The 26,960-nt window shown below is 41.3% G+C and overlaps 1 protein-coding gene across 1 annotated transcript in view; it reads left to right on the top strand.

The window, feature by feature from the left end:
- The first annotated feature begins 1,166 nt into the window (after window positions 1-1,166).
- CCDC126 (coiled-coil domain containing 126) overlaps window positions 1,167-26,960 on the top strand; it is a 47,457-nt gene continuing 21,663 nt past the window's right edge. Inside the window, exons 1-2 of the mRNA XM_082631575.1 lie at window positions 1,167-1,473; window positions 21,581-21,966. Coding sequence (XP_082487701.1) covers window positions 21,729-21,966 — 238 coding nt within the window. The 5' untranslated portion in view covers window positions 1,167-1,473; window positions 21,581-21,728. The remainder of the gene's footprint in view (window positions 1,474-21,580; window positions 21,967-26,960) is intronic.

The raw sequence follows: 26,960 nt of genomic DNA, 5'->3' as shown, positions 1-26,960 counted from the left end.
ATCAAACTTTCATGTACAGATGAGACTTTCTGGGCTCTTTATTCTTCTTTTTTTTTTAAATATATATCAGGGGTTGGCCGACTGCATCAGTCTCCTGGGGGAGGGGCTGGCGAGGCTCAGACCTATCGTTGGGAGCGGCTGTTGCTACTGAAGCCGTGGCGCATCTCTGGGCTCTTCATTCTGTTTTATTGGTATATTGGTGCATCCTTGATCCAATACCACACTGCCTTAATGACTACGGCTTTATAATAAAGCTTGATATCTGGTTGCACAAGTCTTCTTCCTCCTCTTCCTCATATATACTTGTTTTATTTCCTCCTCTTCCTCATGTATACTTGTCTTTACTCTTCCATAAACTTAAGTTAGCTCGTTAAGTTTCTCTTTCTCACACACACACACACACGCACACACAGAAATCTACTGAAATTTATCTGGAATTGCACTGGGTCTACAGATTAATTTGGGGAGGCTTGACATCTTTCAGTATGGAATCTTTCAATCTGTGAACGTGTTATTATCTCTTATTTGTTTAGGTCTTGTTCAATGTTTTTAAAATGTTTCCTTCATATAGGTCTTGCACTTCTTTGATTTATTCCTAGATATCTGATATTGGTTTGAGGGTATTGTAAGCTTCAAATCCTCTAACTTAAAGAAAATTCAATTCTGTTTTTTTCCTGGAATATAGAAATAAGTATTTTTTAAGAATACTATTTTTGTGTCTATTAACCTTGTTAAACTCTTATTAATTGTAACAATTTATCTGCAAATTCTTTTGGATTTGCCACATACATAGTATTGATATTATCTATGAAAAATAACGATTTTGTTTCTTCCTGTTCAATCTTTAGTCGGTTATTTTTGCCTTACTCCGTTGGCTACGGACATTCGGGGCAAAAACGGGCATTCTTGTCAGTAGTACACTTTTAATCATACTAAGCCCTTCTGCCTCAAGCCAACAGCGTGTTAACTGTTAGTTCCCAGCTGGAGGGTATGAGTGAGACGCCTACGCTCTCCTTTCCGCGCCCGCAGCGAATTAAGGCGGAGAGAACTCCTCCCTCAAGCTAAGCTCATCCGAAAAAGGAGCCTGCAGCCGCCTCTGGTTGCTGTGCAACGGCGTCGTCCTGACCCGGAGTAGGTGCCGACGGGTTAGAAACACGTGCCGCCTCTTCCGCATTCCGGGACTACATCCCCCACAATGCCGCGCGTCGCGGGCGGCTGGTCTCCGTAGTGGGGGAAGGGCCGGGCCAGGAGGCGGAGCGGAAGCGGAGTGCGAGGGACGAGAGGAGTAAAATCTCCACCAGCTGGGAACCAACCTTATCCCTGATTCCCAGCCCCGGCCTTTCTCCATCCCGACCTGGAGGCTGTTTCGTAGGCGCAGGAGGCTGCTGACGCCCGCTAATCGGCTTTCGCTGTGCCGCCCCGGCTTGGAAGCCCGCTGGCGTCGGCGACGGTGACGAGAAGCCCACAAACAAGGTAATGGGGAGAGGGCGAGAGGGAAGGCGTCTCCGCTTGCCCTGTCCGCGTCTCTGGCTGAGCCCCTCGGGCCGGCGGCCGCCCCTCCTCCGCCGCGCTCCGCACCGGTCCGCACCCCGCCCCATTGGGGCCGCTGCCGCCGGGCGTCCACGGAGCCCCGGCTCGGCCACTGGCCCTCAGCCCCCGGCCACGGCCGGGGAGGCTCTTTGTCCCTGCCCCTCCGGGTCTGACAGCCGCGCCCCCTTGGCCCCGGGCGGAGAACCGAGCGTGGCTCGGGCTGTGTGATCCGAGCAGGGCGGGCTCGGTCCCGTGGCCGCTGGCGCTGGGGAGCGACTGACCTGAGCTGGGGGTATGGAGAGCCCGCGCGGCAGCCGCACTCACTTCTCTTTCTGTTTCTGACAGCTCAGTTCTCTTCTGCTTTGAGAGAGAGAAAGTCAAATGCCCTTTTTAGATTTCCTCTTCAAAACTCAGCTCCTGGGTGACTGGTAAGGATGAACTTAAACAGCTGTGTCGACTGCGGCTTATACTCTCGCAAGCCTTATTAAGACAGCCGGGGTGCCAATCCCGCTCGACGCACTGCCTGGCTTTAGTGACCTTGGTTAATTAAAGGCTCTAAGCCTGAATTTTCTCACCAAATGGCGGTAACAGTACACACCTTTAAGATGCTAGAATAAGAAGTAATATGCTTACAACGCCATGAATTCTTCGCTTGACGAAAAAATTCTTTTGAGTATGATATATTAGCTATACTGAAGTGGCCCCTAGATTGGTGAGTTTTGTGTTTTTCCTTGTTTAATCGTTAGCACTGTAGGTTGTGTGTTCTTCACTTTATATATACCTTGCTCACCTTAAACCTAAGCAAAGAATTCTGTAAAATATGCTGTCTTCTCAATTTCCGCTGTTTTAAGATGGCTGAGAATGTTCTTAGGAAATTGATGACTTTGCTTTTCTGTGGATCAGCTTTAGGTTCAAGGACTTATTCACCCCACTCCTAGCTGTGTCCTGTAGGGGATCCTTAGAGGAGCTTAAGTGTTTGTTCTGGCAGAATAAGCATTTAGGTGTGCTGCAGTCCTGACGTGGGGCTTCACCATCTTTACCCTATGTCAACTTTTTTTCTTCCTCTCTACACTTTCCCACTGTTTAGTAATTTCCCATCTTTGGGATTTGTGTTTCCAAGTTGTAGTTTTTGGTCTCAGGATAAACTGAATGATTGCAATACATTTTATAAGGAATGACTTGAAACATTTCACATTAGTTCTTCTTCAGTTTCGATTGTTCTTGCACTGTTTTCTCTGAACTTTAGTGACATAGGTGTTGAGTTTTTCTTAAGGGAAATCATTATGGTCCTAAGTTGAAATTGTTTTCAGTTAAAATGTCTGTCCTGTACTACTTTGAGTTCAAGCACTGTTGTGCAGTCTGTGAAATAACATGTTCTGAGTAATGCTGTTTTTGAAGGTATGGTGAGGAAAAGCCAGTGGAGCATGATGAATTTTGTGTACTGTCTTGAGTGACGCATGCATTAAAAAAATACCTTTACAAAGAAAAGGAGAAATCTAATGAATGTATTTCATAAGAATACCAGAGAACCAGAGAGTAAATAGGTGAAAAATTTAAACTGTGGGAGATGGCATAATGCACATAAAGATTTCTGATTCATTTAAAAATGTGTGGCAGAGGGCTTCCCTGGTGGCGCAGTGGTTGAGAGTCCGCCTGTCGATGCAGGGGGACACGGGTTCGTGCCCCAGTCCGGGAAGATCCCACATGCCCTGGAGCGCTGGGCCCGTGAGCCATGGCCGCTGAGCCTGCGCGTCCGGAGCCTGCGCTCCGCAACGGGAGAGGCCACAACAGTGAGAGGCCCGCGTACCGCAAAAAAAAAAAAAAAAAAAAATTCTGTGGCAGAAATACTCGTTTTGAGTAACAATTTTTCTCTGTTGGTGATATTTAGTGCTGTTCAGGACAGAGAGTAATGGCTGTGGAAATAGGAGGCCTTGATTCTTGTCCTAGCTCTGTCACTATTTATACAACCTTCGTTTCCTTTGCGGTCCTCGATTTCCTTCTCTCTCAAATAGTGAATTGATCTGATTCCAAGGACTCTTCTAACTCAGACTTTGCAATGATAAGTTTTTTTAATGTGGAAAAAAAATGATGTAAACCCTTTTAGTCATTTACTTGTGTCTTAGGTTTTTTTATTTTCCACTCACCGTGAGGAAGGGGATATACACGACAGAACTAGAAAGCTGCCATAAACAAGAATCTCTCCTGACCACTTCATCCCTCTTTCATGAGCTGCACATGTTTTCTCTGCATTTTTCACATGCTTAGTTCTCTTCCTCCCTACTACGTATCTCTTTTTTTTTTAACTCATAGCCTCTTTATTATGCCTGATTTTTTTTTTTTTTTTTTTTTTTTTTTTGGCACGCGGGCCTCTCACTGTTGTGGCCTCTCCCGTTGCGGAGCACAGGCTCCGGACGCGCAGGCTCAGCGGCCATGGCTCACGGGCCCAGCCGCTCCGCGGCATGTGGGATCTTCCCGGACCGGGGCACGAACCCGTGTCCCCTGCATCGGCAGGCGGACTCTCAACCACTGCGCCACCAGGGAAGCCCTATGCCTGCTTTTATATGACTTGAGTTTGTCAATCCCTAATTCAACTTCATTGTTTCTTTCTGTGATTTCTTTTACTTTTTGCTCCTACCCCCAACATATTGGTTTTTTTAGGGGCCCATTTTTGTTGGAGGCCTCAGGCAAAGGTGCCCAAGTGCTAGTCTGCTTAGCTGTGGAAGGGGACATGGGGTCATGCGGCACAGAACATGATTGGCTGAGGCAGTGGGGAGGTCAGGTTCCAAGACGGAAATATCTAGTAGTGCGTAATATATTTTGGAGTAAACTTTTACTGTGGCATAGTGATTGGGTAGTTTACCTTTTGCTCTAACATTCTCTTCTTAACCCTGACTTATTTTACCCATTTTCTTTTATCTGTCTTTATACTCTTCAATGTTGTTGTCTTCTCTTGCCTCTCCCCAATATGCCATCGAAAAATGATCTTATATCTTGAGATGTGATATTTCTGTATCTTAGCTGGAATTTTAGTGTAGCTTCTCCCAAGGCAGTTCACATTTTAAATCTTACACCTAATTAGGAGTGGATGCTGTGTCCTATGTTAAATTTTTTCCCCTAGATATTAGCCTCAGGCAATATTATGGAGAGAAAATAGAAAATATTTTAGGAATGAGCCTCTCCCCTGAAATTACATTCAAAGGCAAGTCTGTGGCGTACTTATTTCTTTTTTTTGGAGAGAACTCTCTGAACCTCTGCGCTTTAGTGAACATACTGTGTCTTTTTGTAATAAATATCTGCTTTTCCAGCTATAAATTCCTTAGGAGACCAATAGGCAGAGATTCTTCTAGCAAATTTGGCTGAATGAGAGCCTCTGTGCTTGCTGGTTGCTGCTGTCGCTGTCAGTAGTTACTTTAGCTATAGTCACCGGCACAAAAAGTAGAGTACTGAATGAATGCAAAAATGGGATTTGAAGGAAAGATGTCCAAGGCAGGATTGGCCATCCATTAATGTGTTCAGCCTTGCTATTGCAACGTTTGCATAAAAATACCAACACAAGGAAGTATTTCAAGATAGGCAGTGTACAATGTAGTGTTTTTAATTTTTTTTTTTTTTTTTTTTTTTGTGGTACGCGGGCCTCTCACCGCTGTGGCCTCTCCCGTTGCGGAGCACAGACTCCAGACGCACAGGCTCAGAAGCCATGGCTCACGGGCCCAGCCGCTCCGCGGCATGTGGGATCCTCCCGGACCGGGGCACGAACCCGTGTCCCTTGCATCGGCAGGCGGACTCTCAACAACTGCGCCACCAGGGAAGCCCCCAGTGTTTTTAATATTTTTGACTGCAGCCCGTAGCAAGAGATCTTTTTACCTCAAGACTCCATAGATATGTAACTCTGTGTGTGCATATCTGTGTATGAAAAATATATATATATAAAAATGAAAAAAGTTTCCCAAAACAAAATCTGTATTGTGTACAACCTACTCTGATGGTTTCTGTTTCATCTTGTTTATAACGTGCCAATTGAAAAGTAGATTCTTGTTCCTTGCTTTTGAAAAAACGCTGGAGTCCTGGGCTGAGAGTTTGAATGCCTAATTTCCCCCATTTTTTTGACATTGGGTAGTCATTACCCTCCTTGTGCTTCACTTTCCTTGTCTTTAAAATGAGTGTGTTCTAGTTTAAATATTCACTGATTCTCCATCTTTACTTTTCCCTAGTAATAATGTTGTACTAACATATTTGTCTTTAGGTCTTTGGCTAGGGAGAAACCACTGAAAAATTGCTCAGACATATAGTTGCTTGCATGGTTGTTGTTTGGCAAGTGGCATAATAGAGCTTTGAACAGATCTTTGCTTATGTGTAAATCTTGTAAATTGGAGTGACTACATTAAGACCTGTAACACAGTAAATATACAAATTAAGAAAAAAATTTCCCCATGTTCTTTGTCTTTCTACTTTTGTGCTTTTTAACAAGGGATATTTTAGAGTTTGAAAAATTGTATTTAAAATGCTTAATAACAATTGTAAAGTAACGTGCCAGTGGATTGCTATATAGACTTTATTCCTGCTTCATCTTACCACTGCCCTTTTCATAGTAGAAAACACCAAAAAGAGTATGTTTTTCTGTGTAAAGTCCACCGTGTCAAGTCATTACTGTTCATATGTTACCAAACAGTGGAACTGTCATTTTCATAAGAAAGGGGAATACAGAGCTTTCTTTGCTTGTGAGTTTCCTTTTGTTCACCTTGGACGATTTCTCCAAACCAGGCCATTCCATGTGGGGATTGGGATCACTCTCATTCTCCTGTGTTTGTACTGAGGAGACTAGGAATGAGGAATTTACTCCTCCTCCCAAGATTCTGGTTGGAATTCTAAAGGTTTTAGTTAGAAGGAAATTGGAACCAGACTTTGTACTTCCTCTTCTTACTCAGATCAGACCTCCTTAGAGGGCCTTCCTTGACCTCATACCTCATGTAGACTCCTCACACATTCTCACATCACCCTGTTTATTTTTTCCATAGCAATTTATCACAAGCTGCAATTGGCTTGTTTCTGTGTTTGCTTGTTACCATCCCACTCCTACTAAAGCATGATCTCCAGAAGAGCAGGAATCCTGTCTCGTTTCATCTTTTACATTTCCTGTTTCTGGCACATAGTAGGTGCTTTAATAAATATTGTGAATGAATAAGTGAGCAAATGAATGAATAAATCAAGTTCTTTCATGCTTTAAATGAAACTGCACCTAGTAAAGGTTGTGTTTGATTATGGGTCTTTCTACATACCGCCCACTCTGTTCCTTTTTTTTCTGGAAATGTGTTCTTTCTTATCATTGTATTTATTGATCATGGTGAAGATATCTACATCCAGAAGACCTTGTATTTATCTTTGTTTCACTTCATATTTTTTCTATTGTAGTTTTTTGCCTATGTTTAAAAAAAAAAGACAGAGATGGAAGATTTCTTAAATTCTTCTTGTAGCAACTTTGTAATATTTTGATTTATGTGAATCAACATATTTGAACTTTAATATGTGAACTTGATAATTTAAAGAACACTCCAAATTACACATCTTCAGAATTTTAGGATCATTGCCCTAAACCGCCATTACTGTTTTCTTGTTACATTCCTTTAAAGCAAAAAAGAACAAGGTTCATTTAATATTACAATTCATTCAGTACTTACAAATGCAATCCTTCTAATGGAGTACAGGAGGTAGTATAGTATAGAGAAAAACCTAGATACTGAGTCAGGACAGGTGTTCAGGACCAGTGCACTTTCTGCCACTAAGTCATTGCCTCATTTTAGGCAGGACAGTTAACATCTCTGGGCTTTAGGTCTTTCATCTGAAATGTGAGAATATTGAATTAGATTTCTTCTCAGGTCCTTCCAGCCTAGAAATGGATAATTGAAGATACAGTTGTCCCTCGGTATCCGCAGGGCATTGGTTCCAGGTCCACCTCCACCTTTACCACCCCACAGCCATAGATAACAAAATCTATGGGATGCTCAAGTGCCTTATATAAATTGGCATATTATTTGCATATAACCTACACACGTCTTCCTGTGTACTTTAAACCATCTCTAGATTACTTATAATACCTAATACAATGTAAATGCTCTGTAAATAGTTGCCGGTGCGTGGCAAATTCAAGTTTTGCTTTTTGAACTTTCTGGAATTGCTTTTTCTTAAATATTTTCTATCTGCAGTTGGTTCAGTCTGTGGATATGCAACCCACCAAGTGTAATTTTATCTTGAAATTCCCATCTCCTCTGCCCCTCTACCCCCCAGAAACATTGCAGGGAGGTCATATTGGTACTTAGGAGATGGTGGGGTTAGGCTCAGGGGTGTGCTTAAATACAAGGCATCTCTGCTGATTGTTCTCCAGGCTGTATGGGAGTTGTGGCTGCAGTGTAGGGCATGTTACTCTTGCCCTTAAAGGACCTGGGACTCAAAGAGACAAGGCTTACACACATGACTGAGTGATATGATGTGTAAAATCAGTTGGTATAAAGTAATGTGCTGTGAGATGTGAGAGAAGGCCAAAGTGGGCTAGAGCAAGGTTATGAGGTTTTGAAATCCTTCTGGCGCAGGTAGCATTTAAGCAGATACTCTAGTCTCACTTTAGGTTATATGGAAGGGGAACTGTTCTCATCAACAGCATGCCATTATGTCATCTTTTAGGACTGGGTAATTCTTCAGTGACTACTACCAATGCGGTATTTCATGTTGTACAAAAATTCTGCGAAGAAATTTTTTTCAAGACTGCAGCCTGACTGCTACCGACTGAATGAGAGGATGTAAGGAAACGTATCTGGTAAATAAAAATATTATATAACTGTAAGGTATTATTGTAAGTAGATCGGGTAAGGGGTCCCTGGAGGAAGAGAATCAGGCATGGCTTTCTTGACATGAGAGAAGCCATTTTTGGCCTAAGACATTTTGTGATCTAAGCCTAGCCATAATGCTTGCCCTTGAACAGGTCTCAGTAATTAATGATCTTAAGGGCACAGAAGAATGCAGAAACATTCAAGCAAAGATAATGATATCAGTTGTAAAGGCTCCAAGTTCTGTTTCAGTGGTGAAGATTAGCCTGAAGTGCTCAACTGCCAGATCAGCTGTAACCTAAGGGATGAATTTGACCTTTTCTGATCCTTCTGACTTCAATCAAATAAAGCGTGGGCTGCCCAAGCCCCTTCCTGAATATGCATATACCCTTAGCTGAAAACTTCCCCAATTTTACTGTTCCGAGAGACACTGCTTTGGGAAAGATCCCTCCTTACTTGCTGCAAATAATGATAAATCCTTCCTTCTGATCTTCGGCTTGGTTGTGTCTTTTGGCTCAACACCCATCAAAAGGCAAACCCAGTTTTCGAGTAACATTATTATTGTTATTGAATGAGACAGAGACTGGCTTGATTGGGGGAGATATTTCTGTGATTAGTGGGAAATAAATTTTGTCTTTGGGGACTGGTTTCTGGGAGGGACATGAGAGCTAATCAGGAGTTTTATTTGGGTCTAGTAAAATATCCCCTGTATTTTTTTTTTCTTAATTGATTATTTGTTGAAGTATAATTGATTTACAATGTTGTGTTAATTGCCACTACACAGCAAAGTGATTCAGTTATACATATATATATATATATATATATACCTACATATACACATTCTTTTTTTATATTCTTTACCATCATGGTTTATCACAGGATTTTTTTTTTTTTTTTTTTTTGGCTGTGCTGGATCTTCGTTGCAGTGCGCAGCCTTCTCATTGCAGTGGCTTCTCTTGTTACGGAGCACAGGCTCTAGGTGCAAGGGCTTCAGTAGTTGAAGCACACGGGCTCAGTAGTTGCAGCACGCCGTCCCCAGAGCACACGGGCTTCAGTAATTGCAGCATGTGGGCTCAGTAGCCGTGGCACACGGGCTTAGTTGCTCCACACATCCCCTGTATTAACTTAGGTTACTAAGATTGTTAAGAATTACTGGCATTGCTGTGTAAGTACCTGATACTAATACTAAATGTTAACATTTATTGACATTAGTAGCATGAGGTGTCATTTATCCTCACCAGTGTTACATAGGTACTGTTGTTTCCATGATATAAGTGAGGACAGTAGGGTATAGGGAGATAAAATAACTTGGTTAAGGTTTTAAAGATAGAATATAGTCACCCCTTTGTATCTGTGGGTTCTGCATCTGTGGATTCAACTGTGGATTGAAAATATTTTTTAAAAAATGCCAGAAAGTTCCAAAAAGCAAAACTTGAATTTGCTACTATTTATATAACATTTACATTGTATTAGGTATTATTAGTAATCTAGAAATGATTTAAAGTATATAGGAGGATGTGCATATGTTATATGCAAATACTGTGCCACTTTATATGAGGGACTTGAGCATCTGTGGATTTTGGTGTCTACTGGGGGTCTTGGAACCAGTCCCCTGCAGATACTGAGGGAGGATTGTACTGTACATAATTTCGTATGGAGATTGATAGAGAGTTCTTTGAGGCCGGAGGTGGGGTAGGAGTGGGAGTGCTACTTTTCGAAGAGGTGACATTTGAGCTAAATACTAAAGGATGAAAAGGAATAAGCCATGGGGAGAGCATTTCAAGCAGGGGAACAGCAGTTGTATAGACCCTGGGTTCAGAAAGAATTTGGTGTGTTTCACCTAGCTGGGCTGTAGCACAGTGAGCAAGGGGGAAGTGGTGTGAGATTAGGACAGACAGAGATAAGGGTAGAAGTCAGCTGTGCAGAACCTTCGGGATTGTGGTCCTGTTGCTGAACACAAGTCTGTATGCCTGATGAACAGTGAGGCCAAACTAACCAATGTGAGTTCAGAGCTAGGAAAGGTCTATTGCAGGGACCGTGCAAGGAGAATGGGCAGCTCCTGCTCAAAAACCCTGAACTCTGGAATCTTGTGCTTATCACTATTGCATCTTTTTTTAAAAAATTTATTTATTTTTGGCTGCTTTGGTTCTTCATTGCTGTATGTGGCTTTCTCTAGTTGCAGCAAGTGGGGGCTACTCTTTGTCGCGATGCATGGGCTTCTCATTGTGGTGGCTTCTTGTTGCGGAGCACTGGCTCTATATGCATGGGTTTCAGTAATTGTGGCATGCGGGCTCTGTAGTTGTGACTCGCGGGCTTAGAGTGAAGGCTCAGTAGTTGTGGCGCACAGGCTTAGCTGCTTTGTGGCATGTGGGATTTTCCCAGACCAGGGCTCGAACCTGTGTCCCCTGCATTGGCGGGGGGGGGGGATTCTTAACCACTGCACCACCAGGGAAGCCCGTCACTATTGTATCTTGACTGCTCCTCCTTTGTTTCTGCATTCCCTGCCTTTTGTGTATCTGTCTGAATCTGCCGTTTGGAACACAGGGGAGACCTAGGAGGCTGCAGCCTTTTCCCTACAAATAAGAAATGGGGTGGGGGGACATGGAAAGACATTTGTACCCAGGAGGACCCCACAGGGTCCTGCTTGGTTTCAGTAAATAGTTTTAATTTTATTCTAAGTACAGTGGGAAACTCTTGAAGAGTTTTTTATTTTAATTAATTTTTATTGGAGTGTAGTTGATTTACAATGTTGTGTTAGTTTCTGCTGTACAGCAAAGTGAATCAGTTATACATATATCCACTCTTTTTTAGATTCTTTTCCCATGTAGATCATTACAGAGTATTGAGTAGAGTTCCCTGTGCTATATAGTAGGTTCTTATTAGTTACCTATTTTATACATAGTAGTGTGTATATGTCAATCCCAGTCTCCCAATTTATCCCTCCCCTCCTTTCCCCCTTGGTAACCATAAGTTTGTTTCCTACATCTGTGACTCTATTTCTGTTCTGTAAATAAATTCACTTGTACCATTTTTTTAGATTCCACATAGAGGTGATACCACATGATATTTGTCTTTTCTCTGTCTGACTTACTTCACTCAGTATGACAATCTCTAGGTCCATCCATGTCGCTGCAGATGGCATTATTTCATTCTTTTTTGTGGCTGAGTAATATTCCACTGTATATATGTACTACATCTTGATGGACATTTAGGTTGCTTCCCTGTCCTGGCTATTGTAAATAGTGCTGCAGTGAACATTGTGGTACATGACTCTTTTTGAATTACGGTTTTCTCTGGGTATGTGCCCAGTAGTGGGATTGCTGGGTCCTATGGTAGTTCTATTTTTAGTTGTATGAGGAACCTCCAGACTGTTCTCCATAGTGCATTGAAGGGTTGTGTATGGTAAAATATATAATATGAAATGTACCATTTTAACCATTTTTAACTGTGCAGTTCAGTAGCATTAAGTACTTTCACGTTCTTGTGCACCCATTGATGTTGGCAGATGAGAGGACCTTGGTCCTTGTCCTCTTTGAAGAAAGAATTCCACAGAGAGACATTGTAAAGCAGGCACAGACTTAATTGGAGACACTGTATGTGCAAAGAGAACAAAGAAGCAGCTCATTTAGAGCAAAAGCAAAGTAGAAATACACACCCAGAGAAGAGTGTGGCTATCCTCCTTAATGAGGAGTGCACCAGAAAGGTGATTTAAATTCCTTACGTGAGGCAGTTCTTCGGGGTTTTTGTTTTCCTCTGGCCCATTATCTTGGCTATTTTCCCACATCTGACCTGTCCCAGGGCCCTATCCAATATGTGTGTGCATCTTGTAGCCAAGATGGATTCCAGTGTGTGGAGGCCTCCGGGAAAATTTGACAGCACATATTATGGGGGTAGTGCCCCCTCCCTTTTGACCCCTGAGGAGCCTTCCTGTGCATGTGCAGCAGGGGAGGTCTCCTCGACCTTAGTAGTGATAGATGTGGTCATCTTATCTCTTTACCCCAGCAGAGCTCAGCTTCTGCCATTAACTTTTACCTTGAAGTGGCAGGGAAAACAAACTACAATTTACTCCGCCTGACAAACTCCAGCTGCTCAGCCCAGGAGCCCATCTACCTCCTACCTCACCATCACTGCTGTACATCTCCAGAACTTTTTCTTCATCCCAAAGTAAAGCTCTGTATTCTAAACTTTATTTTTGTTTTTTTGGGGTTTTTTTTGTGCTGTGCCACACGTCATGTGGGATCTTAGTTCCCCGACCAGGGATCCAGCCTGGCCCCCTGCAGTGGAAGTAGGGAGTCATAACCACTGGACTGCCAGGGAAGTCCCTGTACTCTAAACTTTAAACCATAACTCTCCATTCTCTCATCCCCCTAGCCACTGGTATCTACCTTTCTACTTTCTATCTCTGTATCTAACTCTTCTGGGTACCTATGTAAGTGGCATCATATAATATTTGTCTTTTTGTGTCTAGCTTTTTTTTTTTGCGGTACACGGGCCTCTCGCTGCTGTGGCTTCTCCCGTTGCGGAGCACAGGCTTCGGATGCGCAGGCTCAGCGGCCATGGCTCACGGGCCCAGCCGCCCCGTGGCATGTGGGATCTTCCTGGACCGGGGCATGAACCCGTGTCGCCTGCATCGGCAGGCGGACTCTCAACCACTGCGCCACCAGGGAAGCCCTGTGTCTAGCTTCTTTAACTTAGTATCAATATAATATCTTTAAGTTTCATCCATGTTGTAGCTTGTATCAGAATTTTATTATCTTTTAAAGCTGAATAGTATTTCATTGTATATGTATATACCACATTTTGTTTATCTGTTCATCTGTTGTTTCCACCTTGCAGTGCTGCAGTGAACATGGGTGTACAAGTTCCTCTTTGAGTCCCTGCTTTTGAAACTGAGCAGGACCCTCTGGGGCCCACCTGGGTACAAAAGCCCTTCCATGTCCCCCTTTTCTTACTTGCGGGGTAAAGACTTCAGCCTCTTAGACTTCCTTGAATTTCTGAAGGGCAGATTCAAACAGTTGCTAATCATGGAAGTAAGGGTATGCAGAGACAAAGGATAAACAATTAAGAAACTGTACTGCAGCGATTAAAGCAGTATCCTCGTTCCTCATTAAGGAATATACATAATATCTTTGAATTTTTCTGTAGGAACTAAGGTCCCCACCCAGGTGGCGGATGGTTAACTTCAGGTTGAGCACAACATTCCTGGAGTACCACCCTGTTAACCTCATCACCAACCAATCAGAAGAAAGTCACACACTCTGCAGCCCTCACCCCAAATTTTGCCTATAAAAACTTCTTCCAGAAAATCATCGTGGAGTTCAGGGTTTTTGAGCAGTAGCCACCCATTCTCCTTCCTTGGCCCTATGATAAACCTTTCTCTGCTCCAAACTCCCACATTTCGGTTTGTTTGTCCTTGCTGTGCATTGGATACACGAACTTGTGTTCCATAATACTTTGAGTTCTTTTGTAGTTATACCCAGAAGTGGAATAGCTGGGTCAAATAGTAATTCTGTGTTTAATTTTTTTAAGAACTGCCATACTGTTTTCCACAGCACCTGCACCATTTTGTATTCCCAACAGCAATGCGTAAGAGTTTCAGTTTCTCCACAACTGTGCTAATAGTTGTTTTTTGATTTTGTTTTTTTAATAATTGCTGTAGGGGAAGGAAAAAACCTTTTCATCTACCTTCTTAGGTTCAGTGCCCAGGGCTCTGCAAACTAAACTGACAAAAGATCGATTAACTGGAGGAAAAGGTTTATTTCATGTGCAAATGGTGGGCATCACAAAAATGAAATGAAAGCTCCAAAGAAGCAGTTAGTGCTGAGAGCTTATATACCATTTAAACAAAGAGCCATAAATTGTGGAAATGTGACAAGACAAAGGAAAAGGAGTCAGCTTCTGGAAGTAGTAAATTGTGGGAAGGTGAATGAATGGGGAAACTAATGGAAGATAAGGTTTGTTTTAGTAAGGTGTATTTGTTCAGATTTATCTCAGCATCCGTGCCTTGTCTCCTGTGATAAGAATGTTCTCACCTTTCTCATAGGTAATTCATGTCTTGCTTTTAGGTAGAAAAGGGGAGTACAGGGAGGCCTTCCTGCATCTGCTATTTCTCAGTTATCTTCAGCTCAAAATAATCCTTATACCAAAGTGGCATATTTTGGGTTGGCATGTGCTGGTGCCCTTCATAGCCATCCTGATGGGTGTGAAGTGGTATTTCATTGTGGTTTTAATTTGCATTTCCCTAAGGATTAGTGATTTGAGCATCTTTTCGTGTGCTTATTGACAATTTGCATATCTCCTTTGGAGACATTTAAATTGTGACTATTCAAATCATGACTTGTTTTGCTCTGAGGACAGTGGCTTGAAGTGGGGTTGGAGAGGAATCTGGGAAACCACTTGAGGAGCAGCTGCAGGAATTCAATTGGAGATGATGGTACTTGGACCACACTCTATTGCCCTTCTTCAGATCTACCCCTCTACAGATACTTCATTTTAAGTGTGTCTCCTCTCCTTAATTCTTCTACCTTTGGGCCACATGGTGTGTAATTTCTTTTTTTTTCCCTTAAATATTTAGTAGGTATGTGACCTACTTGTTTAATTTAATTTAATTTAATTTATTTTTTATTATTATTTTTTATTGGGGTATAGTTGTTTTACAATGTTGTGTTAGTTTCTACTGTACAGCAAAGTGGAGTTCCCTGTGCTATACAGCAGGTTCTTATTAGTTATCTGTTTTATACATTTTAGTGTATATATGTCAATCCCAATCTCCCAATTCATCCCCCCCACCTCGCTTTACCTCTTGGTGTCCATGCGTTTGTTCTCTACATCTGTGTCTCTATTTCGGTGTGTAATTTCTTTTGTAATTTCTGCAGTTGGATTGATCTTGGATGGCCTTGGCCTACAGTGGCTAGAAGCAGGATTTCGGTTCCTGGCCAGAGATTGAGGTCGGGCAGCGGCAGTGAGAGCGCTGAATCCTAGCCACCGGACCACCAGGGACCAGTGGCCGGTGAGAAGGCCCTGGCCTGTCAGCTGTGTAGAAATGAATTTCCACATAGAGATGGAAAGTAGTGAAGCAAGTAAAGTGTTTATTAGGAGGAAAAAGAGTACAGTGTATGTGGGTAGACACATGGGTGGGCTCAGAGAGAGAGTCATGCCCTCGTGGCAGTTTGAATCACTTTTATGGGGCATTTCTTCTGGGTTTCCTTTGGCCAGTCATCTTGCTTTGCCTGGTTTTGAGTCCATATTAGGTATATCTCAGGGTCCTCCCCTGTGTGCATGCACATCTCTTAGCCAAGGTGGATTCTAGCTAAGAGGCCTATGGGTATTGATATCACTATGGGGTGGTGCCCCCTCCTTTTTTGACCTCCAAGGAGCCTTTCTGCTCATGTGTAGTCAGGGAGATCTCCTTGACTTTGAGAATGAGGAATATATGGTCTTTCATCCCTTATCTGGGCAGGGCCCAGCCTCCTCTCATCCTGCTTTTATGGAGTTTCTGTCCACAGGGGAGAAACTGTTCAGCCTGGGGCCCATCTATCTCCTGCCTCAGGATGAGAAATTTCCCCTGGGAATCCTAAAAAATATTCAGAAGTCTCTCTTAGGTCAAAATAATAATGATGATGTAGGTGATAAATTTACTGAACCAAAACTCGGGTCCGCCTGTGTGCAGTAAAGCCAAGCCAGTCTGCTGACGCTGGGTTGTTGGAAGGGGAAGCACAGTGTTTATTGTAAGGAGCCATAGAAGGAGTCTGGGACAGCTAATACACAAAAAGCCTGTTTTCAGGGAGAAGTTTTTTTTTTTTTTTTTTCTTTTTTAAGACATGGAGGAATTTTTCAAAAAATTAATTAATTAATATTTGGTTGTGTTGGGTCGCCGTTGCAGTGTGCGGGCTTCTCATTGCTGTGGCTTCTCTTGTTGCAGAGCACGGGCTCTAGGCATGTGGGCTCAGTAGTTGTGGCTTGTGGGCCCTAGAGCGTGGGCTCAGTAGTTGTGGCGCACGGGCTTAGTTGTTCTGCGGCATGTGGGATCTTCCCGGACCAGGGCTGGAACTCATGTCCCCTCCATTGACAGGTGGATTCTTAACCACTGTACCATCACGGAAGCCCAGGGAGAAGTTTTTATAGACAAAATTTAGGGTGAGAGCTGTGTGGTGTGTGACTTTCTTCTGATTGGTTGGGGGTGAGGTAACAGGGTGGTCTTCCACGAATTTTGTGCTCAGACTGAAGTTACTGTCTTCCAACTGGGTGGGGACTTCAGTTCCTGAAGAAGAACTCAGAGGTGTGTTACGTTCATTCCTTGGGGAGGAACCAGAACCTTGCCCTATTACTGCACTATGGTTTCTTGACTGCTCTTTTGTTTCTGCATTCTCTCACTTCCCTAATTAGCAACTGTTTGAATATGTCCTTTGGAACTCAGGGAAGGTCTAGGAGGCTGAATGAAGCCTATTTCCTAAAAACAAGAAACGGGACACAGAAAGGATTTGTACCCAGGAGACCCACACAGGGTCTTGCTCTGTTTCAATAATGATTTTATTTTTGCCTTTAAAAACTCCAGTTGTTACTTGGGACATATTTGAAGTTTTATTTTTTTAAGTGATTAGTAGGAAATTAATATAGTGGCCTAGAAGTTAGGATTTAAAAGTTTTTGGATTTTAGACTATTTTGGTGGAGGGAGAACTCTAATAATCTGCTGGATGGTAGCCATAAGTTCTCATTGACAGTGTAGGCCTTTTAGGCTTCTAGTTATTGTCTCCATCCTGATCTAGGTGGCCTTCCAGGAGCTGGACCAGTACTTGAAACACAAAGAAAAACTGGGGAGGTTCAAAGTGCATGTTCTATGCCATTTGCAACTTTGAACATTGCACAGAAAGGAGAGATATTGAACTTTCCCTTTTCTTTCTCCTTCCTAAAGATTGAGTCTAAGAATTATTTCTCTTTAAAAGCACTAAAGTACATTACCTTTAGTTGCTAAAGAATTCAAAAACTTCTTGTCTGCTTTTTTTCTGTACGAAACCACAGAAATATCTCTTAGAGAACAGAATAGTATATCCATGTTAATCCTAGGGACTGAAGTGGTCCCAGTGGAAATTGCTTTCTATTCAGTCCACCCCAACCCCTGCCTAGTAAATGCAGGGCCTAGCCCACCCTGGCAGGAATGACTTGTGTTCCAGCAGAGATCCCTTGTTTTCTCTCTCTCTAACCGCTTCCCCTTCAAAGTCATTATAGGTAGGCACAGGTAGGAATCCTGTGTCATACCTGATGAACTGACTTGTAACATTGAAATTAGTGGCCCTTCCTGTAGCTATCATTGCTGTTTAATGAAGCAATTTGCGATTTGGACAAACTTTGCTGCACACTGGAATAAAATAGGGCTCTTCAAAAAATACTGATGCGTGGCTCTGAGCTCCAGGCATTCTCATTTAATTGATATGGGGTGTGACCCAGCATCGGGATTAAAAAAAAAAACGCAACAAAACTCTCCAGGCGGTTTTAATGTGAAGCATTCCCTGAGAAGAGACCAAAGGCAGAATTGTATCCTTTTTGGAATTTTACTCACCTCTGCTGGGCTTGCTTGGAATTGCTTGTGGAAGTGAACCCTTAGGTAGAACAGTTTTCAGGTTGTCTTGTGTCACAGCAGAGAATCCTCATGGGCCATTGAACTGCTCAGCTCTTTGCAATAGGCTGGCTCTGGGCCATCTTTTCAATTTAGAGAAGGCTCCAGGCTCTCCTTTCTTCCTGGTAGCTCCCACACTCACTTTATTCCTTGGTGTCCTTTTGTAGTTCTCTAATATTGCATGGGGTTAATTGCTCCCAACTTCTCACCTCTTTGCTATTCCCAAAGTCAAACCCTTTTCATAGTAAATATTTTACTCATCTCCACAGAAAAACACATAAGGAACACAAGCAAGTTATTGATACAAAGCATGTAAATTTCTTACTGTAGAGTCCCTATAAAAGTTCCTGACTTCCTTCTGCGGTGGCCTGCTCTAATTTTGTTGAGGGCAGTGGTGAGCAGACACATTCCATATAGAGTCAAGCCTATGAAGACCTTTCATGAAAGCCTCTTTTCTGAATCTGATGGTACAGTTGGGTAATATACAATCAGTATAGAGCAATAAGGGGCTCTTTATTTAATGTTTGCAGGTTAGATCTTTGGGTCCCTCACACTGAGAAACACTAGGTTTAAACTAGGCCTCCTTGTTCCCTGGGATTTATTACTTTGGGGGCATGTCCTCCTCAGCTGTGCTTCTGCCTTGTCCACTACCAGTGTTTTCTCTCTGTGTCTGGTTTTGGTCCTGCCACTCACACGTTAAGCAAAGTTTGTGTTCATAATGGTGAGCAGCCTGTCATTCTTAATCTTGTACCTACTTGGAAGGATTTTACCTCTTACCGTCAGGCTCCCTGTTTGACTGTTTTCCTCCACTAGCCACCCCTGCTTCCTTACCCACGAATCTCCTGTTCTCTGCCTAATGCCATTTACAGTTTGGAGAGTTGTCACTTTTGTAAAACCTAGGAGTTCTAATAGGACTGGGTTTAAGGACCCTTTTAAAGGAAAGGAGAGACCCTGAATGGAGATGGAGATTCCGAATTTGTGGACTTGTAGCCCTTGCCAAAGTTTGGGCAGGTGAAGTCAGTGGACCTGGCTAAAAATCTTAGGCAGGCTAACCACTCAAACGAAGCCTTAATTTAATCATCTCTAAAGTGGGAATAACAACAACATTTTTCTTTTGAGGTTATGCAAATATTAAATGAAGTAACCTTTGTGAAGTGCTTATTTCAGAGCTAGGCCCATGATAAGGACTCAGCACTCATTCACCGCTGCAGTTTCTGCTTCTCCTGTTTTATTGCCATTGCTGTAAAAGAGGGGCAGTGGTTAAGAGCCTGAGCTTTGAATCCTCTTTCTCAACGGTATCTAGTTGTTGGACCTTGGGCAAGTTATTTAATGTCTCTTCGCTTCAGTGTTTTCACCTGTTTAAGTGAGAATATTAGTGTGGGATGTTGTGAAGATTAAATAAGTTAATTCATGTAAAGAGCTTAGAGCAGAGTCTGGTAAAGTAAGTGATTGTAGTAATGATTGTTGATGTTATTTAATTGAAGTATGCTCTGTCCTTCTGGCTTTCAGTCTCTCCCTTTTTGGTCTTGGATAGGTATAGTAACCTAGAGCTTTCTCAGCTGTCATTTTAACCTTCATTTGCCAAAATACCTTCAAGTCTATGTTCTCAGTTCTCTGGTGATGTCACTTTTATGGCTTTGTTGCCATGCCACCTTTAGAACCCTGTTCTGACTGCTTCAGGACAGATTCCCAGTTGATTTTTACACTGGGTGCTGGGTCAGATAATCTAGCACTCAGGTCAAACTTGAAAAGACATAGGAGCCTGTAAAGATTTATAAAAGAATACATTTAACATACATGTATCAAATAATGTTTTAAAATTTTACTTGAGAATCCAGAATTTCTACTTTCTGAACTCAAATGTAAAAATCTTTGTAGAAAAAGATATTAGGTAATGTTTACCTTACTTTGCTAAGCAAAGTTTAGTAAAATCCAGTTTTGATATTAACGGTTTTGTTTCCATGAGATCTGAGGGGATTTATCGTGTGCATGGTAACTAAAGAAAAAAGCAGAAGTGGAAGAAAATTAGAAAATGAGTTAATTCCTAATTTTTAATACTGTTATTAGTTTACCATAGTAATTAATATACCCAGTTAGTTGTGTAGTCATGCTTGTAGTGAGGTTTGGCAGGATGTGTACACTTCATCAAGAGTAGATTGGTGTTCTTCAGACCTTGGAGCTCCAGGATTTATTAGATGCATGTCGGGGACTAGGTAGCCGGGTGGGGGAAAGTAAGAGTGGTCATTTTCTGAACAAGTATTGGCAGGGCAGGAGGTCCCCCACTTACACATACCTCAGCACACATGCATCTGCTAGAGAAGCTTTGATTGTATGTATTTTGTGTTTTGATATTTTGCATAAGATTATTGAGTAAATACTTTCTGTTTTATTTTTAAAAAGGTTTGAAAGCACCTATGCTGGAAAGCAAATTTCTAGGGCAAAACATGCTTTTCCTACTGCCTAACATATATGCTGGCTCATTAAATATGTGTTGAAAATGATTGAGTGCTTCACCCTTATTGATACTGTATTCATTTCTAGTCTTATTATTCTCAAACTAGACTTTTTTAGTTCACTGATTATACCCTATTAAGTGGGTTAGAATTAGTATGTTTTATTTGACCATACTACTCTAGGAAGTTAAAAAGTTCTTAAGATTATTTTCATTAAGCTGTTAAATGCGCTTACTTTTTGACTCCAGGTATATTTCTTCCTAACGAATTTTACTCCATTAGACGTAATTGAAGAGTTTTCTTCACTGGACACTTTGGTGATTCATGCACATTGTTACTGTCCAGGTGCTTGAAGATTCCATGATTGTCATTACCTTTCTCTTTTTTAAAAAACTGAGTATAACCTTTCAATTTTTCCTTAAATTATAAAAATTATAAAATTTTATAAGTTACAAAAAATACCTGCATTATTTAAAATTTAGAATTGTAAATTTGGAAAGGTAAAAAAAAATTTCTACCTGTTTTAGCACATGTCATGTCTGGTATAAACTTAAAAGTGTGAACTTAGAAATTACAACTTATTTTTCAACTTGATTGGATGCTTTTTAAGTTGATCTCATTGCCATTAGTAGTATTTTCTAGTGACATTTTCAAATACTGGCATTCTTATTTATATTGTGGGTTTTTTTTTTTAAGTCAGACAACCTTTTTCAACTTCCGGTCTGTTTCACCTTTCCTTATTTCTTACTTTCATTTTGGCATCAACCTCTTTTTTCTTTTTAAAGGAGGAGGAGGAGGAATTGCTTTTACACATTTAGGTTGGTGACCTGTATTTGAATGGGCTGAGATCTGCTATACATCTTATATATCCATAGTTTTAGTTACAAATGATAAGAAGTCATTCAAAGAATTTTGTGACCATGGTGGCATTTCTTTCAGGTAGTTTTAATGAATTGACATTTATTTCTAGTTTAAATTGTTGAAGAGCTGTGTAAATGGAGCTGATAAAAGACCCAGAAGTTTATTTAATGGTAGAGAAAGTTATCAAAGAAGATGATACAGTTCCAAATAAAAACTGTTTATAGAATCTCTTCTTATCTATCATTGTCTGTTCTGTTACTGATGTAGGTTAAGACTAATCACCTTTTTTCTTCTCAATTTTACAGAGTTAATTGAGAGTTGGAGGCAACCTTGCTGAAGATGAAGAATATACATTAGAGGAGGAGATTTTTTTCTTTCTTTCAAAAGTCTTGATTGTTTGGTGGCTTGCCTCTAGTTACCATTTTTCAGTTGAGTCTGTTTGCTTCATCAGAAATGATTTTTACAATCTCAAGAAAAAATATGTCCCAGAAGTTGAGTTTACTGTTGCTTATATTTGGACTCATTTGGGGATTGATGTTACTGCACTATACTTTTCAACAACCAAGACATCAAAGCAGTGTCAAGTTACGTGAACAAATACTAGATTTAAGCAAAAGATACGTTAAAGCTCTAGCAGAGGAAAATAAGAACACAGTGGATGTCGAGAATGGCGCTTCTATGGCAGGATATGGTAAGATAATGGTAGAATATTCCTAGTTTCCTCCTCTTCATCCTGTCCCCATTTAAAGATAGTCATGGAAATCCAACTCACTACTTCATGCACAGGTGTTCTCAAAGTAATTTTATCTTGACTTTTTATTATGAAAGATTTCAAATGTACTGAAAAATAGAAACATGATAAACACCCATATATCCATCACTTAGATTTTAACTCTTGCAATATTTGTTTTCTCCAATTTTTGGAGAATATTTAAATTAAAAATTATGACATTTCACTGCTAGATATTTCCATATGTATCTCTAAAATAATGACTTTTTTCTACATAATCAGTATTTTTATTGATGTTTCATTGTGTAGATAGGATTGAATCATTAGCCACTTGGTTGAACTCAATTTCCCCGTCTCCCCTGCCTCCCCCCGCTGAAAAGCCGTAACCCTCTAATCGCAGGGTTGGTCCTTCTGACATGGAGAACCCCCATTCTGAGTTATCTCAGCACAGCCTATCTAGGGGCCCAGCATGAAAAGCAAAGACAATCAGTCAGTAACTTACAGGCATTTAGAGGCTACCTCCCAGGAACCTGGGACAAAGGCCAGTCAAATTCTTTATTACATAGTATCAGTGTCTGTTTTTTTGGTATATATTAGTATATTTAGGTCTTTTCTCTTGAGCTGGTCAGATTCTCTAGAGAAGGACTTCCAGTCTCTTTCAGGATGTATATGCCTCCAAGTGTGTGGGATCTGAATGGGAGGAAAGGGGTGGGGGAGGAGGGGTAGCCTCAGCACTCACTATGTGAATTTCACTTAGTCCCCCAGTTTTCAGTTTGGTGCCCAGGCCCTTAAATGTTTTACTGGTTTCCAAAAACACATCTCAGATTTTCTGCAATGGTGGAGAGGCTGTTGTTTAGTTTGGAGTAGTAAAGAAAGTTTAGAAATCAAATTGCTTTATAGATAAATTTTCACCCAGTCCTTCTGTTTTTGGTCCCCTTTTCACCCTGTTTTCATTGGTACCTGGTGCAGCTATTTCTGGGCCTTTTAGGGTTGGGTTTCTGTGGAGAAAAATGAATTGCTGTTTGATTTTTCTTATTTTTTCAATTTCTTTTTGGTTTCTCTTTTAATATCCAACTTTTTCAGGTCTGCTAAATCAGTTAACACTCATCCATATGCTTTCCAGCTTCTGGAGTTCTGTTGCTGTTGTCTCCTCTCTTGCTGTCTTTGTTTTGGCCCCATGTATTTATGCTTTTAAAAAAAAAGAGAAAAAAACACCTTTACTATTTTGGTAGGGTAGCCACAGTCAGCAGAGGTTAAGTGCCTTGGTTGAGTTTACCATCTTTATCTGGGAATGCCCAAGACACTCTCTGTTTTTTCTTCTCCCACTTATGATGGTGTCTTTGAGGTGATGAGGGTTAGTCTGCATTGGCTCTTTTTTTTTCTTTTTTCTTTTTTTTTTTTTTTTTTTGTGGTACGCGGGCCTCTCACTGCTGTGGCCTCTCCCGTTGCGGAGCACAGGCTCTGGACGCACAGGCTCAGCGGCCATGGCTCACGGGCCCAGCTGCTCCGCGGCATGCGGGATCCTCCCGGACCGGGGCACGAACCCGTGTCCCCTGCATCGGCAGGCGGACTCTCAACCACTGCGCCACCAGGGAAGCCCCTGCATTGGCTCTTGAGGATCAAATATCGATGACTAGAGATGAAGGAGTTGGTGTAAACGGAGATGGAGGTACTTGTGGCAGATACACATGTAGATGTTGTATTGTTTTGCATTCTGCTTAGTCCAAGGACACTGATAGAAACAATGAAGAAGCAATTCTTTTGGAACGAGAAATACTTGGAAAAAAATTCTTTCCGCTTGAACAAAATAACTGTGATATTTTAAAAGGTAGCTGTTCTATGCTGCCCAGCTGTGTATAACAACTCAGTTTTAAAAGCAAAATGAGACTCATATACACATGGTATTCTATAAACTGTATTTTAAAATTTAATGTATGGTGGAGATATTTCAATATCAATGAATATATGCCTGCATCATTTAATGGCCACATGGTATTTAACCAATTCTCTGAAATGTTTTTTGCTTATTTCTGATTATAAGAAAATTATTATAAGCATTCAAATATTATAGAAATGTACAACATAGATAAGTAAAAGTAGAGCAGAGAGAGAGAATGTCAGTTAATTTGGCATATATTGGGGATAGCACACTTTTTCTTATAGGGCTAAATAGTAAATATTTTTAGCTTTGTGGGTCATGTGGTCTCCTTTTCAATAAATGAACGTGGCTATGTTCCAGTAAAACTTTTTTACAAAGATAGGCAGCCAACCAGCCGTAGTTTGCAGACACATTGTTCATCAAGCACATTGTTTTACTTTGAAAATGGGATTGTACTATATATACTAGTTTGCAGCTTATTTGTTTTCACTTAATTGTTGTAGATATCTTTCCATGTTATTACAGATAGGTCTGTCTCATCTTTTTAATGACTTAACGTTGTTTCATTTTATAAATAGTCCTTTTTTTCTGCTTATTCTGTAGTAACGGATAATTTATTGCTAACCTGGTGTGCTGGATCTAGTGCTCTGATATATGTGTGTCTTTATAAATGAAGTGTATGTGTGGGCATTTTATGTTTGTGTGAATGTTTCAGAAGGATAGATTTCCTCAAGGTGGAATTTTTTCGCTGAAGGTATGCGTGTTAAATTTAATACACACTTGTCAGATTGCCCTCCAGGGTGGCTCTACCGGCCTACTACCATTCTCCCAGCAGAGTGAAAGTACTGGTTTCTTTCTTTCTAATAGATTTATTTATTTATTTATTTATTTTTGGCTGCATTGGGTCTTCATTGCTGCGCTCGGGCTTTCTCTAGTTGTGGCGAATGGGGGCTACCCTTTGCTGCGGTGCGCAGGCTTCTCATTGCAGTGGCTTCTCTTGTTGGGGAGCTCGGGCTCTAGCTGCGCGGGCTTCAGTAGTTGTGTCTCGCGGGCTCTAGAGTGCATGCTCAGTAGTTGTGGTGCACAGGCTTAGTTGCTCCGCAGCATGTGGGATCTTCCTGGACCAGGGCTCAAACCTGTGTCCCCTGCATTGGCAGGCGGATTCTTAACCACTGCACCACCAGGGAAGTCCGAAAGTGCCAGTTTCTCCCCACTATACCCATTCTATTTAATTTTAAATGGCTTCTAATTGTTTGCTTTTGCATTTCTTTGTTTACAGGAGAGGTTGAAAGACTTTCTTGTTTGTTGGCTATTTGTATTTCTTGTACGTGAGAATGAATTGTTTGTATCCTTTGTCAATTTTTCTGCTGGGAAATTTTGTAATTGACTGATTTATAAAGATATTCATGCTGTCAGTATACGTAGCAAATGTTTTTCCTCTGATTTTTCAGTTGTCTAACAACTTGGTATATTGTTTTTAAAAATCTGTGTGGTAAAACATGTACATCATTTTTTATGGTTTAGTTGTATGCTTAAAATGTTTCTTCCAAAACTTACATTCTAATACATTACTTTTTTTTTTTTTTAACATTTATGTCTGTAATATAGTTGAGATTTCTGATAGAAGCAGTAAGAGATGCAGGGTCTTTTTTCCAAACTAGGTAGCCAGTTATTTCAGTTTCATTACTTAAATTCTATCCTTTCCTCCATTAATTTGGAATGACAATAAGATGTGAATTTCATGAGTTCCGGAGAACTTGAACTTTCAGCCATCTATAAAAACCATTTCTTTCGTTGCTACTATACAAAAAGGCTAGTCCCTCAAAATATTTTTTGAATGGTCTTCCCTTGAGCTATTTAACCTGATTTTCCTAGTTGGTAAAATAAACATAAGCTAATATATATTTTTAAATGCTAGTTTACAATGAATTGTTACTATTGCAAAGGCCATGAACAAATCAATTCAACTCTAAAGATTACTGTCTGTAAATCTTGAGCAGTAACTTGTGCTTTCTCTTTAAGATAACATTTCTAACTGTCATGTCTTATTCTCAGCATTCTTAGTTTTCCCTAAGAAAAGAAGATTTTTTTTTTTTTTTTTTTTTTTTTTGCTGTACGCGGGCCTCTCACTGTTGTGGCCTCTCCCGTTGCGGAGCACAGGCTCCGGACGCACAGGCTCAGCGGCCATGGCTCACGGGCCCAGCCGCTCCGCGGCATATGGGATCCTCCCAGACCGGGGCACGAACCCGTATCCCCTGCATCGGCAGGCGGACTCTCAACCACTGCGCCACCAGGGAGGCCCGAAAAGAAGATTTTTGTTTCTTCCCATGTAACGTCTCTTTTGGATTCTGGGGTTTGTCTAGAACAATGAATTGGGGGTTCTTGTTCTGATGCCCAGTGACTGTTATAGAACACGTTGCAGTTGACACGTGGTTTCCTACACCTGAATGTACAGCAACACCAGTCTTTTAACACCTCAGGCTTTCCCATCTGAAGTCTGATCCTGCTTTCTTTTAAGAGTTTTGATTTTACTATCTACTGTGGTTGCTGAACACTTAAAAAAAAAAGTGGACTCCAAAAATATTTTCAGAGAATTGGAGAGCAGTTCAGTATTAATATTTAAATGCTTTCTGAAAATTAAGAAATGCTACCAGACACAGATAAAAACAAAACAAAATAAAACAAATACCCCAACAGAAGGCTTTTCTCTGTAGCCAAAGAAGGGGCAGCCTAGCAAGACAAAAAACTTTTAGACAGGAAACCGTTCTTCTCCAGCCAGACACCGCAGAAAAAATTTGGTGACTGCACCACCAACCACATGATCAAAGGCTAAGTGAGGAGCATAGACTTCCCCCTTGTGAGTCTATAATGAGGCATCCAAACTACCCCCACACCACATGGTACCAGTGGAGACAACATGGGGAGCCAGGACTTCTACCCTCTCATGGCAGTAATGTGCTCATCTTCCTCCCTCTGGGGCTGATGTCAGAGGAATCCTAGTGGAGAGTCAGGACTTTCACCATGGCCTAGTGGTAAACAGCAGTCCCCGTCACAATGTCAGTGAAGAGTACATGGG

The sequence above is a fragment of the Mesoplodon mirus genome (genome assembly GCF_964341445.2).
Source record: "Mesoplodon mirus genome assembly, chromosome: 9".
Taxonomy (NCBI): Eukaryota; Metazoa; Chordata; class Mammalia; order Artiodactyla; family Ziphiidae; genus Mesoplodon; species Mesoplodon mirus.
The sequence above is the reverse complement of the archived record's forward strand: the minus strand, read 5'-3'. Positions and strand labels throughout refer to the sequence as shown.